General features: G+C 35.9%; 1 protein-coding gene across 13 annotated transcripts in view; it reads right to left on the bottom strand.

Moving 5' to 3' along the window:
- MKLN1 (muskelin 1) overlaps window positions 1-20,325 on the bottom strand; it is a 290,273-nt gene that overhangs the window by 6,871 nt on the left and 263,077 nt on the right. For all 13 annotated transcript variants that reach the window (XM_081038815.1, XM_081038811.1, XM_081038805.1 and 10 more), the window contains 5 exons: window positions 18,672-18,819; window positions 17,652-17,766; window positions 15,948-16,087; window positions 13,334-13,436; window positions 6,305-6,359 (listed from right to left, as the gene is read on the bottom strand). In XM_081038815.1, the coding sequence (XP_080894941.1) occupies window positions 6,305-6,359; window positions 13,334-13,436; window positions 15,948-16,087; window positions 17,652-17,766; window positions 18,672-18,819 (561 nt within the window). The remainder of the gene's footprint in view (window positions 1-6,304; window positions 6,360-13,333; window positions 13,437-15,947; window positions 16,088-17,651; window positions 17,767-18,671; window positions 18,820-20,325) is intronic.

Genomic DNA, 20,325 nt, shown 5'->3' with positions numbered 1-20,325 from the left:
CGATTTGTCCAAGGTGTTCTTTTCTACCTTTGCAATTATTAAGCTATTGGTGAGAAGATAGTTTGAGACTGTGAAAATATCGTGTTTTCCAAGAGACCTGCACCCAATGATTTTAGCATTCACTGATGATTTTTCCTAAAACAATTTACTAATTATATGAGGATTTTTTTTAAAGGAGGGCACAGCTCATGGTGGCCCATGTGGGGATCGAACTGGCAACCTTAGTGTTATCAGCACCATGCTCTAAACCTAACTGGCCACCCCATATGGTGATTTTTTAACTCGACAGTTCCTTCTACATTTATTGGTTGACATTAATTGTAAAGAACTTTTCCTTTTCTTCCCTCCATTTATTTATTTGTTTGCATTAACATATACTCATAGATCCTTTTCTTGTTCAATGTTATATTCATTACTGTCATTATTCATCTACATACTCATACTGTCCCAGATTTGGCCAGTGAGACCTCTTTTGAGCTCCTGTCTTTTTGAAATGTCCCCATTAATTTCTGAGCACTTCCTTACTTTCTGACAAAGAAAGATATCTAAGCTCATCACAGCTCTGGAGTCAACTATTTTTCCAAGGTAAAAAATTTTAGTGGTGGATGATACTTAGAAACCAAGATCAGCTGTGCTAATTACCAAGGGTGTTGTTGTTTCTAGGCCTATATGTACATATTATACATACAGTGGGTGTTTTTAAAACAGAATCATGAGTTCATGTTTTCCTAGCTTATTCCAATTTTTTAAGAACCTCCGAGGATTCTACCTTTCCTTATCCCATTCCATATTTATATCTCCTTTCTCCCACTAGAAAAACTGGCTCCCAGCAACATCATATTTCCTCATTTGCTCAGCCCAAAACTCACACAAAACACATTCCAGAATTACTATACCCTGTCAATATCAGCAGAAATTCTCTGCTTTTTCTTTTAGATTGTATCTGAGTATGTAATCTAAGCATTATACTATTTTTCCCCCTATTGTGTAGTAATGTTACCAATTTGATAGACAGGTTTATTTATCTGTCTTCTTTTTTTCTATTTCCCCCTATTGTGTAGTAATGTTACCAATTTGATAGACAGGTTTATTTATTTCTGTTTGTATTCAACTTTAGGGTTTTTTGCTTCTTTGTTTTCTTTATTTGCAAAAATGTGGTATATTTTAAGATGTATTGATTCTGTGATAGTACTCTAAAGAAGTAATACCATTTTCATGCCATCAAGTGATTTAGGAGGGAAAGAAACACCAAGTTACTACTGTGTGCAAGATACTTTAGTATAACCTCATTTCACTGTCTCACACACACACAAAAACAATGAAGCAGTTAACATAAACTCCACTTGCAGATGAGAAAACTTAAAGAGAAATTCAGTAATTTAATAAGGGCTAGAGTTAGCTGGTAAAGGAAGAGAATGGAATGTGAACCCATGTCTGGCTGATTCTAAAGCCCACTTATCTATTTTTATTAACTAATATTCATTGAGTGCCTATTAATTTGTAGGCAATGCGCTATAAATTCATTTAATCCTCAAAAGAACATCTTTCACTTTTATTCACATTTACCAATGAGGAAATTAAAATTTGGACTATCATTAGATGAATGGGTTAAATGATGGAATACTCGGTCTGAATACTATTACGGAATACTATGTATCACTTACTAATACAATAGTCTAGTGGAGTTTCATGCGAACACCTCCCAGCTACATCACTAAATTTTAAACGGTTATGTTGCAGAATCCATGCTTTTACATTATGTGACCGTGCATATGTACAACTGATCCTCATTATTCAGAGGTCCTCATTATCGAGTCTCATTATTCACACATTTGTGCATGTGCCTCCTCACTAAACTTGAGTTCTAACCCCATCAATACTTGTGGCACTTGGTGGTCACTGGCAGACACGTTCTCAGCCAAGGCTGAACTGGGTGACGCTCTGCCTTCTTGTTTCAGCTCTCATAATATCAACAGTTTTTTGTCACTTTTGTGTTTTTTTTGGTGACTTCACTGCTTAGAACGGCCCCCAAGTGCAGTGCTGAAGTGCTGTCTAGTGTTCCTAAGCGCCAGAGGGCTGTGATGTGCCTTCTGGAGAAAACACATGTATTAGGTAACTTGGTTTAAAAATGAATTTACAGTGCTGTTGGTTGTTGAGTTGAACGTCAATAAATCAACAATATGACTAACATACAAATACAACAATAAATAATACACAAATACCTTTAAACAGAAACACACATAAAGGAAGGTTATGCACTGACTGCTGATGGAAAGGCTATGACGAGAGGCTGGCAGGAAACCACCTCTGTGTGTCCCATAGGAACAACGGTTCAGTCTTTAGGAATTCAGTGTTCCTGGTGACGTCACAGAACAGAACGACTGCAAATCACGAGAACCAACTGCACCTGTATGTCTGTGCATTTGTGTGTGTTTGTGCAAAGATCTGCCAGACGTGGATGGCTGTTACACTTGAGGAGTGCGGACAGAGATGAGGAAAGCTATTCAAGGAGAATCTTAAGCTTTACCTGTAGTCAATGTTTTTAAAAAATACATTAAAGAGGGGTGGGAGCTAGGAAACTCATCAATGGTAACATGACTACTTAAATGGCGGAGCTAGGACAAAAAAGGTTGTATTGACTCTAAATCTCATGTTTTATCCCAATCACAGTTTACTGCTTCTCTCAGTTCATTTTCACCATAAAATGAAATGAGGAACTAATCACTCGGAGTAGTGAAAACTGGGGAAGCTCAATGAAAGGTAGTCTAATTATTGGTTTAGGAAATGAGCTTGAGTAGAAGCCATACTACGAAGGTTTGAATCCTGGCTTTGGCACTCACTAGCACTATTTCTGGCCACTTACTTTAGCCTCTCTGTGTCCAGTTTCTTCATATATCAAAGGGTATCATAACAGCAGCTACTTCATAGGGTAATTATGGAGATTAAATGAGTTATGACATATAAAGTGCTTAGAATAGTACCTGACCCCATAGTAACTGCTCAATAAATATTAGCTATCACTTTATCACTTACTACTATGACTAAAGACAATGACTGCTCTAAAAACAAAATGACCTATTAGGAATATATTTTTAAATTAACATCCTATACAGACTAGGCAGCTTTTCCTATTTATGATGAAAAAGAAGTAGCAGCAAGAATTCTCATTTTTCTTCTGGATATAAGTTTCTTTATTTACAGTTTCTATTCCTAATAATAAACTCATTATTATATAAAAAGCACCTGTAAACATGTGAACTACAGACAGGAGGTTGAAGAAAGTATCTTGCTGAAATCTAAATTTGGTGGAAATAGCAAAAGTATAAAGGTTAAAAGGGCACATAGCACATGCTGTGAAATTTTTAAGGCTCCTCATTCACAACTGTCAACACAGTGCCGAAAAGCACTACGTCATAGACACAAAACATTTTAAACACATGCCTGAATTCATATTTGCACATCCTACTTGGACCGTAAAACTTATAAAGAGAGATGTGAAGACAAAAAAAGACAATATGGTCTGTAGACCAGATTCGACCTCCTTGTCACTTACCTTGCTGAAAATACACTTAATTGCTCCGAAGCATACTTTCTGGAAACAAGACACTACTCTTAAAATTAGCAAAATGCCTGGGTCCAAGCTTATAAGCGCCCTCAGCCACCAGAGCTCTAAACTAAAGATTCCAAAAAGTTATTTTTCGCTGAAGTCAGTAATTTTTCAAAACTTAGGTAATGCCAGCTGTTGAAAAATCATTATCTTTCTAATTATTTAAATTACATATAACATTGATACCTTTTTTTTAAAAAAAAAAAAAAAAGAGGGCACAGCTCACAGAGGCCCATGTGGGGATTGAACTGGCAACGTTGGTGTTATTAGCACCAAGCTCTAACCAACTGAGCTAACTGGCCGCCCCCAATACTTTTACTTAATTCTGAGAGGTTAAGATAAACTGGATTAATTAGAAGGGAGTCAGTCAGAAAGTTTGGGTGAGGCTCTTTTTTTACTTAGAGAATTTGGAAAATGAAATATTCAGTGTATCTACACATGAAAGATGTATACATCTATACATGAAATAACCCATTTGATTTCAATTCTAGGAGGAGTAAAGGGAAAACAAATCTGACAAAAAAATGAGTAAAAACAAGAACCAGAAACTCTACACACAGGCATGAAACCTATGGAAAGTACTTTTTGTTTATAAATTTCATGAAAAGTATTTTTTGTTTATAAATATCAAATTTCTCCTTATTAAAACTGAATTTACTCTTCATCCAAATTCACCAATGTTGCAAAGAGGATTCCATTTTTAAGGGTGGCAATAATAACAGTACCCTGAATGGAGCACTTACTAAGTATTTTATTATGCTAAGTATTTTCCATAATTATTTCACGTAATTCTCTCGACAACTTGATGTAAATTCTCTCATTACCTCCATTTATAGATGAAGAAATTAATGATTAGAAAGGTGACTTGCTCAAGGTCAGTTTTAAAATTAGCAAGTGGCAGAGCTGTTAGGTGACCTTAGGTTCTAACTCGGAACCGCTACACTGCACTCTCCTCTCTTAACAGACAAAGTAGGAAACAAAACCCCACAGGAATTTTCCCGTTTTGCTTTTTTTTTTTCTATTGTGTTTATATTGTTCTTAGTGTGTCTGACGTTTGTTTGGAATCCAAATAAAACAAACTGTTCCTGACAAAATATATTAGCTGGCAGTGAACAGGGGCAGAGACAGAAGAAAGGAGTTAAAGGTAAAGTATTTGCTGAAAACAGCCCAACATATTTCGATGACTGCCAAGAAATTCTTGTCCTAAAGGCTAAATATAAGTCAGCCAGAGAGACATTTAAGTGCTGCCCAGCCCACCAATATAACCAAAATAACGCCTCTGGGCTGTGGTTATCCATACATAACAAGGCACATATTCATTCCAACTGAAGAGCTGTGTGCCACGCTCTCAATTCACGAATCACTAAATCTGTTTCAAATGATAAAATTCAAAAGGGTGTGAACTTTCTAAAAGAATGCTTATACTTAGATTCTTCGTCCCAGACTTGAGATTTCTAATAGCCTGAAAACATTTTTTCTGGTCCGTCCTTATGTACGGACCAGTCGTAAATGACTATCTAAATTTTTAGGAGAACCTATTGGAGTTATGTGCTTCAGTGGTCTGCTCTGCGTTGCCCTGTGGAACCCTACCTACTCTGGAAGTAGACCTCAGGACTGGATCATGTTGCCTTTATCAGTAGAGAAGGCTCCATTACTCATTATGGAAAAAGAAAGGGCAAGACCCCCCAAAAACACTGCTATTCTTTCCCATCCCAGTGAAAAATACCGGAATTACATATGATCTGCTTTTTTTTAATTTGAGGTATGGTTTACATTCAAGAGACAAAAAGACAAACAATGAAGGAATTAAACTGACATCCCAAAGGGTTATTTTATTCCAGAGATAAAGAATAGTATTTATATTACATATATCAGAAAATTTCAATAGTATCGCTCAACTCTAAGGCAACTAGTAATATCACTGGCATCGATGGGATTAACATGCATCCACCGTGTGACTATATTCTACAATGATGACAAGAGAAAAGCTAGACATTCCCATACTTCAAAAAGCTAGTATCTTGTTGAAAAAGTGAAGCTATAATGACCAAACAAAAAGATCCTTGAAAATTCACCTGACTAAAGTTCTGGGTTCCGGAACTTCTAAAAATTCCCCATTTTACTACAGTCTAGTTCACTTTAATAATCCATTAATGGTCAGTGAGAGTACTCCTACATGAAGACTGACGCCCATATCTGGGGCTTAAAAAACACCTACATTTCAAGTAGAATTTGTCTTGAATTAAGATACCGAAGTACAAAAAATTCCCATTTTAAGAAATAATTTATTTTCTCTCCTCCCAAAACATTTATTTCATTGCCTACCCATCACCATTCTGTTGATACCAGACAATTCCAAAAAGAACAAACAGGAAAAATCATTCAACCAACAAGCGTTGTCTCATAGTATGTGTATCAGTAATACAGCCTGCATTCCATAACAATGCTGTACAAGTTAATTTATTTTGATCATGTTTCTACTGCCATCTGTTTGCATAACCCAGCCACTGGCGTAGCAGGAACTGCAAACTGATCAATGAACTGATGCTTGGAAAATAACCTTGTAGCGGGTTAGTAGAAATTTTGCATTCTACCTTGAATCTTACTTCATTGTTTAGATGAACCATCTCATTCTGTTTCATTTTAAAAAACCCAAAGCCTACCTCCCATATGGATAAAGTACACTGGACCACTCACCTAGAGCTGTAAAATCTGAACCAGATTTGAACAGAGCTGAAGCGAGCAGCTGAAACTGTAAAAGAAAGAGGGGCAAATTAGCTGGCGAAGCACATCAGAAAAAAATAACTTCTATAATTTTAACCACTTATTAGCCACCATATGTCTCTGTACATAAGTCTATTTACCAAATGGAGTGGCAAGAACACCACATTTAAAGAATATGCAGATTTTTCTACTGGACTGCTCATCGTTTTTCAAAATACTGGACCAAGACCTGGAATTGTTTTATTTTAAAAATTTATTAAAATATGTATTTATTAACAAACAACTGGTCAATTGAAATAAGAAAATTATTCACTTGGGAATCTATTACATATAGATACATTGGTACCCTGGACACCAGTTCTTAGTGTATATGCATTCTCATTTCAAAAATAAACACATGCTACTATAAAACACCCGCTGTCTCTGCTGTGTAAATCAAACTGAGAAAAAAAAGCATAGTTATTATGTATAGGCCATTCCTACATTACAAGTTAGATCAGGATTCCACGACCATGTATAATTATATTGCTATGTAATTATGAAGGCTCAGAGGCCTTTTATACACTGAAATAATATAAATGTTGATTAGATTCCTGGGCTAGTCAGTTAGCTCATTTAAAGCAGACACTGTAACTGAATAATAACGAAACAAAATAAGACAAAACTATTGCCAACACTGGTAATTTAACAAATTGGTAAAAAAAAAAATTTAGGAGAATTATTTATATTTATCTTGAATGAGGATAATGGAAAACAGGAAAGTTAAAGGAAAGAATAAGAGTAGATAAATGTGTAGAATGTGAATGGAGTTACTTGGCACTTTGCAAGGCTGAGCGGCTGATACCACTGATTTCTCAGGATGTACTTTATACCTATGCTTCCAACCTTTAAATTATCAGTTATCAACCACACTAATGTTTGTAAGCTCTGACGAATGGTCCTTTGAAGATTAGAAAATATGCAAATATTCCAGAAGTAACTATCTAAGCAACAATTAGGAAAAAGGAAGAGTTAAAAATATACGGATGTTCTTTATATTATGCTGGGTATCAGTCCTCTGTTAGAGATACCTACTGCAAATGTTATTTAGTCTGTGGCTTGCCTATTTTTCATATAATGTTTTTAATGAATGAAGTTTTAGTTTTATTGAAATCATTTTATCAAGTTTTATCTTTTAGGATTAGTGCCTTTCTGTCATGTCCAAGATATCTTTGCCTGTCCCAAGGTTGTGGAGATAATCTGTTTTCTTCTTGAAGCTTTATTGTTTTGGGTTTTGTATTTATATCCATAATCCATCTTAAATTAATTTTTGTGTAAAATGTGAGATAGAGATTGAGATATCACCACCATTTGTTAAAAAGACTTTCCTTTCCCCAATGGACTTGGCAAGCTGGTAAACAAATACACACAAAAAAACCCCAAAACTCAATTGATTCTATATGTATGAGGTTCTATCTCTGAACTCTATTCTGTTCTATTGATCTATGTGTCTCTTAAGCCAGTATCACAATGCCTAGATTACTATGGCTTTATACAGAGTGCTAAAATCAGGTAGTATGGGACCTCAAGCTTTGTTTTTCTTTTTCAAGATTATTTTAACTACTCCAGGGTCTTTGTATTCCCATATAAATTTTAGAATCAGTTTGTCTATTTCAACAATAACAACAACGACGAAACCCAAATGCCGGCATATTGATAGACTATTAAATTAAAAAACAATTTGGAGGGAATGGACAGCTTCATAATTTTCAGTCTTTCAATCCATAAATGTGATATATCTCTCCATTTATTTAGGTCTTCTTTAATTTCTTAAAACAGACTTATTACTACATATTTGGTTTTTTGATATTAATATAATCAAGGTTTTTTTTGGGGGGAACAGTGTGTACTTCCAGGACTTTTTTCTAAGTCAAGTTGTCCTTTCAATCTTAGTTGTGGAGGGTGCCGTTCAGTTTCAAGTTGTTGTCCTTTCAGTCTTAGTTGTGGAGGGCGCAGCTCAGCTCCAGGTCCAGTTGCTAGATGCAGGGGGTGCAGCCTTGCAGGGGGGTCAATCCCTTGCAGGAGTTGAACCAGCAACCTTGTGGTTGAGAGGACGCACTCCAGCCAACTGAGCCATCCAGGAGATGGGCAGCAGCTCAGCTCAAGGTGCTGTGTTCAATCTTAGTTGCAGGGGGCAGAGCCCACCATCCCTTGTGGGACTTGAGGAGGTGAACTAGCAACCTTGTGGTTGAGAGCCCACTGGCCCATGTGGGAATCGAAACAGCAGCCTTCGGATTTAGGAGCATAGAGCTCCAACCACCTGAGCCACCGGGCTGGCCCCTAAACAAGTTTTAAAATTTCATTTTCTAACTGTTCACTGTAAATATAAAAACAATGTTTTTCTATTGACCTTGTTATCTGTAACCTTTTTAAATTCACTTAGTATATTGTTTTGTAGAATGTGTGGAGTTTTCTATGTATACAATAATGTCATCTACAATGGCAAACAATTTTACTTCCTCTTTTCCAAACTATAAGCTGTTTATTTCTTTTTCTTACATGCTGAATAGATGACATCTGTTGGCATGTTTTTCATAGATTTTCTTTATGAGATTAGGAAGTTTCTTTTTTTTCTTAGTTTGCTAAGAATTTTTATCATGAATGGGTTTCAAATTTTGTCAAATGCATTTTCTTTACTTATTGAGATGATCTACGTGGTTTTTCTCCTTCATTCTGTCAATGCAGTAAATGACTGATTTTCAAATGTGAAACCAATCTTGTATTCCTAGGAGAAATCCCCACTCGGTCATGTGCATTAACCTTTTTATATATTGCTGGATTCAATTAGGCAAAAATTTATTAAGAATTTTGCACATATCCCTGAGAGATTTTATTTGCTTGTAATATTTTTGTTGGGTTTTTATATCAGAGTAAAGCTGCTCCATAAAAGGAGTTAGAACATCTTCCTGTTTCTGAGAGTATGTAGAATTGATGTTTTTGTTTCTTAAATGGTTGAAGAATTTACTGATATAGCCATCCAGGTGCACAGTTTTCAGTGTTAGAAACATATCCCTGAGAGATTTTATTTGCTTGTAATATTTTTGTTGGGTTTTTATATCAGAGTAAAGCTGCTCCATAAAAGGAGTTAGAACATCTTCCTGTTTCTGAGAGTATGTAGAATTGATGTTTTTGTTTCTTAAATGGTTGAAGAATTTACTGATATAGCCATCCAGGTGCACAGTTTTCAGTGTTAGAAAATTTTCAATTACAAATTCAGTTTCTGTCTGTAATTGACATGGAGTTCCTTAAGATTCTCTAATTCTTCTTGTGTCTGCTTTGGTAAGTTGTGTTTTTCAAGGAATCTGTCCATTTTATCAAGTTGCTAAACTTGTTGACAAAGTTATTCATAATATCTCATTACCTTCTAATGTATATATGATTTCCCCTTTTCATTTTTGATGTTGATAATTTGTTTCACTATTCCTCTTTAAAATTTTTTCTATTGTTTGTTTCCTATTTGACTCATTTTCTCTCTTCTACCTAAGGGTTCACTTGTTCCTCTTTCCTAACTTCTAAGATTTATTGGCTCTACATACAAAAGGATGGGGAAAAAACTGCCATTTGAATAATCTGATTAAATAAATGAAACTGGTATGTATGGGTCTAGGATTTTAACTGGTACCTACTGATATTATATAATCTAAATAAATCAGGACCTCTCTTCCAAACTCTACACTTGAACATACAACTATCACCTCAGTATCTCCAGCTGGCTGTTTTATATGCATCTCAAACTGAATATAGTCAACATTAAACTCCTGATTCCAGTCAGAGGTCTCCTACCCACCACTACAAACCAGGTCTACTCAGAGGCTTCTCATTTTAGTTGATAGTAACTTCACCCACCCACCAAAATCTTTGGAGTCATTTCTTGCAAACCTTACATCCAATCCACCATAAAATTCTGTTGATCCTACCTTTAAAATATATTGAGAATCCAATCCATTTCCCTTCTCACTATTTCTACTGCTACTACTTTGGTCTGAGCTACAGTAATCCCTTGCTTAGATTTCTACAATCTCTGCCTCCATCCTCATTCTCCTTCAGTCTACTCTCAATATAGTAGTTGGGGATCTAATTAAAACACACAGCAGATCATATCACTCCTTTGCACAACACCCTCCCTGAACTAGCTCCTTGTTCATCCAGAATCAAAGTCAAAGCCCCAGCAATGGCTTACGAAGTCATTCAGTCTGATCTCCCAACCCCTGCTCTTCTCTCACCTCTGACTACTCTTACCCCCTCACCTCTATTCAGCCACAATGGCCTCCCTGCTGCCCTCCTGAACAAAACCAGAATGCACTCACCCTGGGGTCTTGGTTCTAGCGTTCCCTTTGCCAGGAACTATCTCCCCCAAATGACCAGTGTAGGTCACTGTTTCACATCCTTCGAGTCTGTGGAAATCTCATTTTTAAATGCGGTCTATTATGGTCATCATATTTCATACAGCAACCACCCAATTTTCACCCGTTATGATTTTGATCTCCCTTTACCCTTTTTATCCCTCCTATGCCTGGAAGAATGCCTGGCGTATTGCAGGGACTCAATACACATCTGTTAAATGAATGACACCAGCACTAGGCGAAGCTCAGCAGAAGTGTACTTAATACAAAATGCGCAACACTGGTTGGAAACTTGTTTTTCTCGTTCCTTCTCTATTATAGAGTCTTCTCTGAAAAATGGTAAAAATGATTTAGATATACTTTTCTTGGGCCTCTTCTAGGAAAAAAGGTCATTTTCATAAGGTTTACTAGAAGCCCATCATTAACTTAGAACTCATGTTCTGGAGGCTGGACAAAAGCAGAGAACCATTATTTGGTATATAGTTGGTAGTCATTTCCCCAACAACAGGCAATATGACGAACACCATCATGATAACCACCTTCGAAAATAAGAGAAAAATCTAAAATCCACTTTTAGGTGCTGAGATAATCATTTAACATAATGAAAATTTTGTAAAGCACACACAGAGAACAAGAAAAGCTACTACAGAAAATGAACAGCGCTAAGGTCTTTCCTGATAACGGCAATGACTTCTTAAAAGGGAAGTGAAGATCCACGTGCCTTACTAACAAACACTGTAAGTATACATACTGGAACTGTCTCCAAGAAATGTCTTTCCCCCAAACAAAATCTGTTCACACATTTTTGAACAAAATGATAATCTCACAGACCAGTAATTCCCAATGTCAGGATATTTTCTTTCTGTTACATAAGAGCAGACAGAAGAACATCTTATGGTGAGGGTATTGTTTTGAGAACGTTTCTGAAGTGATTCTGACGCTGATATACATGCACACCATTTTAGCTAACTTCTGCTAGGCTGTAGACCTCTTGATAGACAAAACTTTTAAGAAATAGAATGTAAGTCTGTGGCATACAAAATCACAATTTGAGACTATTGAGGAAAGGAGAAAAAGAGAAACCCACTACCAAAATTTAAGAAATGGCTCTGTTTGAACTTGAGATACCTCCCTGTCCTGGTTTTTCCCATCAGCTTAGCTTTAAGAACAAACTGTCTTGTTTTCTTTGGCCTACTTGCAGCTCACACAGCTGAAATTATTTTCTTGGCAATATTCTGTTTTGTTTTGGTTTTAAAAAATAAGAAAAAATGAATGTTCCCGGGTTATAGCCATTTTAGATAGACTATGGAGAAAACACAAGGAAATCTATTTATAACTTTCAAATGCATGATCTAACAAAACGAACATTACTGGACTCTCTACAATTACGTTCAGTTATAAACCACAACAGATTAAATCAAATATTTTCTGCTACTCTGCAAAACTGCGATAGTTTCCCTTATTTCAAATAGTACTGTGAATTGACGCAAGGAAAGAAAATTAACCGTCCCCCTTCAGGGGGGTTCTAAAGTGTGTTCTGATGATTCTCCACCTCATGAAAAGTTGTAACCAATATTGAGTAAGAGAAACAGGATTTATTTTCACAGTAGGCAACTATGAAAGAGTATCTCTGTGCTTTGGTGCCAAGGACACGCAGGCTCTACTGCTGGGAAGTACCATGAACCTGGCGCCTGAAGGTGATTTGCTCTCAAATCTGAAACCTGTGTCAATGCCGAGCAGAGAAAAACCCAGCTTGACGCTGCTGTTACAAAGCTAAAGCAAAGCAACAACTAATAGAGAAACAGATGTCAGGGGCAGAACTACATACAATCAGCACCAATTCAGTGAGTGGAAGGTAAAACGGATTACAGTTCAGATGTTGCTAGATGAATCGTGAACAGGATGGCTGGCAAAAGGAAAAAGTGACAAAGGGAATCTCAGAAGTTAATGGGAAGACAGGCTGTAAAATCATGAAACTTGTTGCAGGTGTACTCACATGCTGTGGAAACGCAAATACTAAACAGTACACTGTATTAACTCTTCTGCTCCTATCTCAGGCTATGTAACAAAAACACTGAAAAGCAATAATCTGCTACAAATTTCTCAAGCTTAGGGACTACTGATGAATGGAATCAGCAGCCTACATCCGGTGGGACCACACTGCTAAAACACTCATATAACTAAGTATCAAAGCAGCAAGAATTCCACTTCCATCAACCTCTCTTCACTTTCTCCTTACAGAGAGGGGAGTTTTCTTTCTTCTCAAAGGATTCTGGAGCATCTGCAGAAAAGTTTCTATCAAACTATTATGTAATCTTTTAGTAACTGAAGCATGGGACTATGGAAGTAAAAACTTCCATTTCTTTCCCCAGAACACGAAACTAATATCTCAGCTAAAACTTTATACCTGAAAATCCTTTTCTAAATGGAGCAAGGGTTTTCTGTGTGACTTCAATGTCTATTACATGAAAATAAGCCTGCTCTATTTTTCTTCCATCTGCTCTGTGCCATTATTAGTGTCGGATTTTCCTTTAAACGTATGAGAGCAACATCAACAAATATAAGTTAGAAAGACTTTTTTTTTTAAAGCTCAGTTTCTGAAGTATATCACCACTTTTACCTCTTTTGTCTCTTCTGGGTCTGAATGATCCACAGTTATATAAAGATCGTTTTGCAAATATTTCAGAGCACTAAGGGGATCCATTTGGGCCTTTTCTTCAAACCTAGGAAAGATAAACAAGAATAATAACTGTCTGGAGTTATGAGAAACATCAGAAATGTCTTTTAGATCTGAAGCGAAACACTCTGTGCATGAGGAGGTATTGTGAATATCTAAACAACCCGTGTTTGCAAATCCAGAAGTAAGAAAATGTCGTTAGTTGTGTTCCTAGACATTGGGTGAGAGCACTTCCTACCCTCCTCTTAAAACTAAGATAAAGTCAACTACAAAACAGTAAATATGTCAAATAGTTTACACAACAAAACTGCAGAAAAGCAAAATATTTCATAAAAACAAGCAGAAATAAAAATACTTGGTTAGATTTGTGTGATACATTTTTCCCTCTGGAGGTGCTTAACAGATACTTTAGAAACAGAAAGGAGTATAGTTTCTTTTAATGAGTATCGTTAACACTGATTAGATATATATATATATTTTAAAAGATTTTATTGGGGAATATTGGAGAACAATGTGTTTCTCTAGGGCCTGTCAGCTCCAACTCATCCTTCAATCTAGTTGTGGGGGGGCGCAGCTCAGCTCCAAATCCAGTCAACCTTGTTGTTGAGAGCTCACGCTCTAACCAACTGAGCCACCAGCTGCCCTTCTGGCAGCTCAGTGGCAGCTCGTTCTAGTTGTGGAGGGCACAGCTCACTGGCCCATGTGGGAATCGAACTGGCAACTCTGTTGCTCAGAGCTTGTGCTCTAACCAACTGAGCCATCCAGCCGCCCCTGATTAGATATTTTTAATGAGACTATTTCAATGCCTCAGTCAGTAATGACAATAACAAAAACAACTGCAGCAGCTCATCGAGCATTTGTTACATGCTAGACACTGTATCAAGCCTTTTACATATATCACTCTGTTTATCCTCACGATAACTCTATGATAAGTTTTATCATCAATTTTTTAAAAACAGATAAGAAACTGCGGCCCAGAGAATGAATCTGGCCAAGATAAGAGCTTGTAAGTGGCAGAAGTAGAATCAAACACAGGTCTGAATCCAAAGCTGAAAAGGAAACGAGTTCTCTTAAAAAAAAAAAAGTCTGTTGGGACTATTTATCTATTTAAATAAGGTAACTGTCCTTTTGTTGTGGCATAATTGTATATGGATTTATTTCTAATAAATTTGTATGCTTTTCAAATGTACAAGGAGAAAGAGAAAAAGACATTTAATTTCATTTGGGAAAGGAAAATAATGAGCTTTTCACAATGGTGTTCAGGCTGATGGCATCAATAATTTCCTGTCTTTAGAGCTAATCTCAGTGAGAAGGTACCTGTACTTCAAGGAGAGCAAAGACTAGCAAAATAGTACAGCTGTCTTGTACCACATGATACCATGATTGTCAGCCAGCCAGACGCGAGTTTCTTAGGCAGGGGTCATGTTATTCTATCATCTTGTCCACAACGAATTAGACCAGAGTTGTGGCACCTGAGCCAAAAGCAATTATCTCAAGCTTGATCAGCAGTGGCCTGGTGGGGATATTCTCTCCAGTGAACCCTCTCTAAGAAGCTACTTTCTCTTAGACAATCAGAATGTGACATACACAGGACACATAAATGGCAGACTAAACCCAGAAGATAGTAAACAGAAGACATGAGATGATAGAGTCCTTCCTTTCTTTTCTCCCTTCTTCTCTCCCTCCCTTCCTTCCTATCTACCTTTTTATCTACCAAAGCCAAACCTAGCTACCTACCTAAGTGGCTCTGTCATTTATGGCTGAGTGACCTTACATGAGTTATATAACCCACTTAAAAATGCTTTCATCTCTTCTTTTATGAAATAGTGGTAACAGAGCTTACTCCATTAGCTTATTGTGAGAATAATATGCAGGATCTAGCACACAAAAATTGCTCAATAAATGGTAGCTATTTTAATCATTACATGCTAACCTTCTTCCAAACTATAAATTTTTATCATCTAACACTGTCAGTAACTAAAAGGACAGGTACACTTCTCTACATTTTCTAGTAGCTTATCACCTGCTAAAGCAAAAAGCAAACAAACATCACTCAGGAGACATACATGAAAATGATTAGGTGATTTTGCAATTAAATGGCAAAAGTAATGATGCAAAACTATAATTACATTTGAAGTTGTATTCTGAAACATCAAATTATAAACATATTATTTAGTCAACTATATCGTCACATTTGCTGTTAGGAAAGTTATCAACCGGTCATGTACATGTCCATAATCTAGAAGTCATTGATCTTGAGGTTAGGCCTTGACTTACTTGATGATAGGTTTATCACCTTTATAGACTTTTTCCCCCATTATTTTAACAGCTGTAAAATTTCCTTGTTCTATATTTAAAAATTTTAGCATCAGTATCTATCTTCACTTTGTATCTTCCTTTGAAAGAGGAAAGGAAAAGTAAGGAGAATAACAGGGCATTTACAGAAGTCATGATCTTCATAGTATTTACACAGTCATGTTACTAAATTTCCAAAGACTTAGGTAATACCAACAAGAGCAGATAAATGTTAGAGAAGTTTCAGTGAATATTTTTATACCTGTGTTTTCTTATGAGGTACTTGCAATGCCTCAGTAAGTAATCTTTTGAAGGCCTACACAACTTCAGTGACCAGAAGTCATCTAATCTCATCTTTGGGGAGCAAGATTTTCCTGGATTTCCACCAAATAAATAATGCACCTAATAAAAAAAAAACAGATTTTAAAAAATGCATTTCATACTCAAGAAACTACGTAAGTCACAGTAAAATTTCTTCATTTTGCTAGTAGTGTGTAACAGGTAACTTCCTCAGTCTTACTCTCATTTAAAAATAATCAAAACATTGCATTTCTATCAAAGGCTTCTACTGATTTTTCTCAAGTCTCCATTTTACTTTAATTACTGTGGCTACTTCCTTCAATTACCATTTATATTAAAATAAGTTCTATTACCATAATTACACTGACAACGGAAAACATGAAACAAAAGCAATTGTAGTGAGAAAATTAAAAAACGAAACCTCTGTTAAAATTGGAGTTGGGATAACCTGCAGAAGTAGCTCTCACTCCCCACCACTGGAAGATGTCAATTACAGACCCCAACAGGAAGAGAGCTACCTTTCATTCTCAAACAGGAAATGCAACTACTTTACTACCCCAGTAGGAAGAAGAAAAATTTTCTTCTTGAGCAGCAATAAGCCCAGCCAACTTAAATGCTGCAGCTCAGCCAATGAGAAGCATCACCTGGCCACTTATTTTCCTCCAATGAACTTTCATTTTTCTCTTACTGATGACTTCTTGTCCCACCCTCCTTTCTATAAGACTTCCATCTTGTATAACCCTTCAGAGTAGCTCTCTGCTTGCTAGATGAGATGCTGCCGAATCCATAAATCATTTAATCAAGCCAATAAGATCTCCAAATTTACTCAGTTAAATTTTGTTTATTAACAATACTACGACGTTAATCCAAGAACAGTTTGCTTACCGCAACGAATAATGGGGGTTATCAAGTTAATCAAGTGTTGATCGTAGTAAATTATATATTTTAAAAAATGACACACATGTGGAGTCACCAAAGGTGAACAGTAACTAGAAACTTTTCTAAATTTTAGCGTTGTAATTTTGCTCTGGGCTTAATGTCAAATCTTAAATGGCACATATAATTTGTGAAGTCACTTAAAATATTATCCCATTATTCAAGTAATGCCAAAAAGAAATGTAAAAGCAATGCAATAATGAGTTCACTATATTAGTTACAGTTTTAGTGATATTCTGTACTTACACAAAATGTTAAAGCATTTTTTGAAATTTTAAAAAAATCATATTCAATAATGTTACAGAATAGCACTATTCTATCTATCCTATGGATGGAAATTCATTTACCCTTTAATTTGGGAGCTGCTAAGAAAAAGAGCTTTTATCCACTCCCATGGTATCTTTTACCTAAAGGTCTCAAAGGATATAGAATCTAAATAATCATCTATGGCCTAAAAACAGAAATAATACCGGTTTTGTTAGTAACTTACTATACAATCTGAGCCCAACCACTAAACTGCCAGGAATTATGGACTATGTAAAAATGTTTATCCTCTTAAAACAGTATAGGGAGAAATCAGATTGAATAGCTGCTACATATTCTATTGAATGTCTGCTATGTATTATAACTTTTTAATCAAATTCACTCAAAAGTAATCAAAAGCAAATATTTTGGGATTCTTTCAGATTGAAGGTCATGGAAAATTTACAGGTCAATGCAGTCAGGATACCTTGTGTAACTCATCATATACAAGCTGGTGGGCAAATCTTGGACATGGTTCTTCCTCCTGAAGACTTTTACTTGGATTATCCTTTGCAGCTTGATCGTTTTTGTAGACACAAGACCTGCAAGACATTGCTTTTAAGGCATTCTATCCTAGAAAGCAGCTGTGCTCATAATGTTCAAGAACTGTAGACAGCAAGTTAACTGCACGTCTAATTACCAAGAAAACAATTATTAATTTGTTTACGTCAAATCTTAAAGTTCCGTTCATTCGCACAAAATAATGTGAATTTGTTGGAACTGAGTTTTCAAGTTCTTCTCATGTCCGTCAAAACCTCACATAAGAACAACGCACCTTGTGTTGTAAGACACAAAGAGCATTTAGGAGGCTCAACCCAAAGGCTGAGAAGATAATATCTATCAATTCACAATAAAATGGGAGATTGTTTTCATTTCTACTGTAAATAAAAATGAAAACATATTTAGAAAATAATCAGTTTGTTAGTTGCTGAGCACCACCCCCTATTACTGAACGGAAGAAGCTCTCTGAAGTGCCTCTTTTCTAGAATATTCATTTATGCAGTAGTCACACAATGTTAGAACTAGATCCTCTAGACCAGTGTTTTTGAAGACAAAATGTGTAGCAGCACCAGCTCTGTGAGATGCTGTGACAAAAAGTCCTGGTTTGAAAATGCTAAATAATGCCTCTCCACTGCTGTTTCGTTTTTATAAAAACTAAGAATTGGGAACATTAAAAAAAACATTGTTCTCAAGTCAGCAAAAACGCAGACTAAATTACAATTTTTTGCCCCCAGACTAGGAACCATCTACTAATAGAACAACTCACAGGTAAAATCCATTCACCGAACATACTGTATATATAGGCACCGCTTCTGCCTTTTCTCCTCAATACTGACATTTAAATGTATGACACCACAAAGTCACATCAGCCTTCCCTCTCTCTTCTTTTGAACCAACCACCTCAATAATGTCACGTTGGGATTGCAGCACAGACAAGGGCACTTACCAACTGTTCCTCACTATGTCGTAAATCCAGAATGAATTTCTGACGTTCTCTTCCCTCTTTTCCTTGTCTTTGCTGAGTCCAGATAAGACATGGATTTCATTCAGTTCTGGATCAATGGTTGCTCTCTGTGTGAATCCTGTCATTGGAACTACAAATTGAAAGAGAAAATAAGATAACAATATTCATATTGAATGACAGATTAGTGCTACTCTGTGAAAGAGTAATACATCCTTGCCTGCTCTGTGTCCACAGAATTTATGTTCTAACATTCTATATAACTTTTATGTTAAACAATAAACAATTATTTATTGCCTTCTCTCTACTCTAGCACATAAGCTCTACAAGGACCAAGGTTGTTTGGTTCACTGTTTTGTTTCTAGTGCCTGACATGTAACAGTTCCCCAGCTATCTGCATAAATCAATGATAATTACCAGAATAGAGCTAGAATGACGAAAAACGTAGAAGGAGGTATGCCTTCTACCTTCTAAAAAAATGTAATCATTTTCTTTTGAGGGAATGGGCAACACTTTAACTGATTTATTATCTGCCTCAGCTCTAATTTAATAGTAGAGATAAACTATTCAAATCTTGACCTGGAAAAACAATACCTGACAAAAACTGAAACACAGGTTTGTTTAGTATGGTCAGAGTAATCATTTAAAATTTTGTTCATCACATACAATGAAGTGACATAATTTCCAAGAAGAAAAATTAAACATTTTGGGGTATAGGTCATTTTGTTTTCTGAAGTGATCAAACTCCCCCAAGTTAATAACATTTTATTTTTCTAAGAAATCCATTAAATGAGTGATAGTCCTTCTGTACTATCCAGTAATTTGAAAATATCTGTATGGCAAATGCAAATTATTTTCATCATTGTTATTTGGAAATATTAGTTGAAATATAATGTTATGGCACACAACTAATTGCCGTGTATCTAAAATAATGTCATTGTTTCAACACCACATTTCTGGTAAGTGAACAATTATCATAGACTCAAAAAGCTAACCAAACATCAAACTGAAGTATTTCAATCAATCCAGAATACTATGGCAGGAGACGCTAGCCATATTGATCTTCATTTGTCTTTACTAGGGCTAAATCATCCAGTATCTATTCTTCCCAGTTTACCTTAAATTCAGGTGTCCTTTACATTTCTATTCAATAAATTTGCTAGAGATATTTTAGAGACTCTCCAAACGTATTCCATAAGTAAATACGTTAAGAAAATCTCTCACACACACACACACACACACACACACAATTCGTATGTATCCATCCACAAGTACATTTATATTTATATACATACATACATTGACCTAATCTTTATAGTAACCTGACCCCTTGGGTCATAGTCGTTAGTGGTCAAGTAAAGTCTGGTATTTTCTTAATAAGGCTTGGTAAACTTTCAAAAGTGCCAAAGTTCTGACCTATGTTCCTCAGATAACCTTGGAAGAAAGACAAAACCATAAAGAAATGAAATCACTTTCAATAATAGGCACCGCTTTTGCCTTATTGGAAGTGGAGGACATAACTTCCTAAATTTATTGCACTTACATTTCTTTGTCCCGTTTTATCTTAATACTAAGCTGTTGTTTTTTTTTTAAAAAAAATACATTTTATTGGGGAATATTGGGGGACAGTGTGTTTCTC

This window comes from Rhinolophus hipposideros (assembly GCF_964194185.1).
Source record: "Rhinolophus hipposideros genome assembly, chromosome: 25".
NCBI lineage: Eukaryota > Metazoa > Chordata > Mammalia > Chiroptera > Rhinolophidae > Rhinolophus > Rhinolophus hipposideros.
The sequence above is the reverse complement of the archived record's forward strand: the minus strand, read 5'-3'. Positions and strand labels throughout refer to the sequence as shown.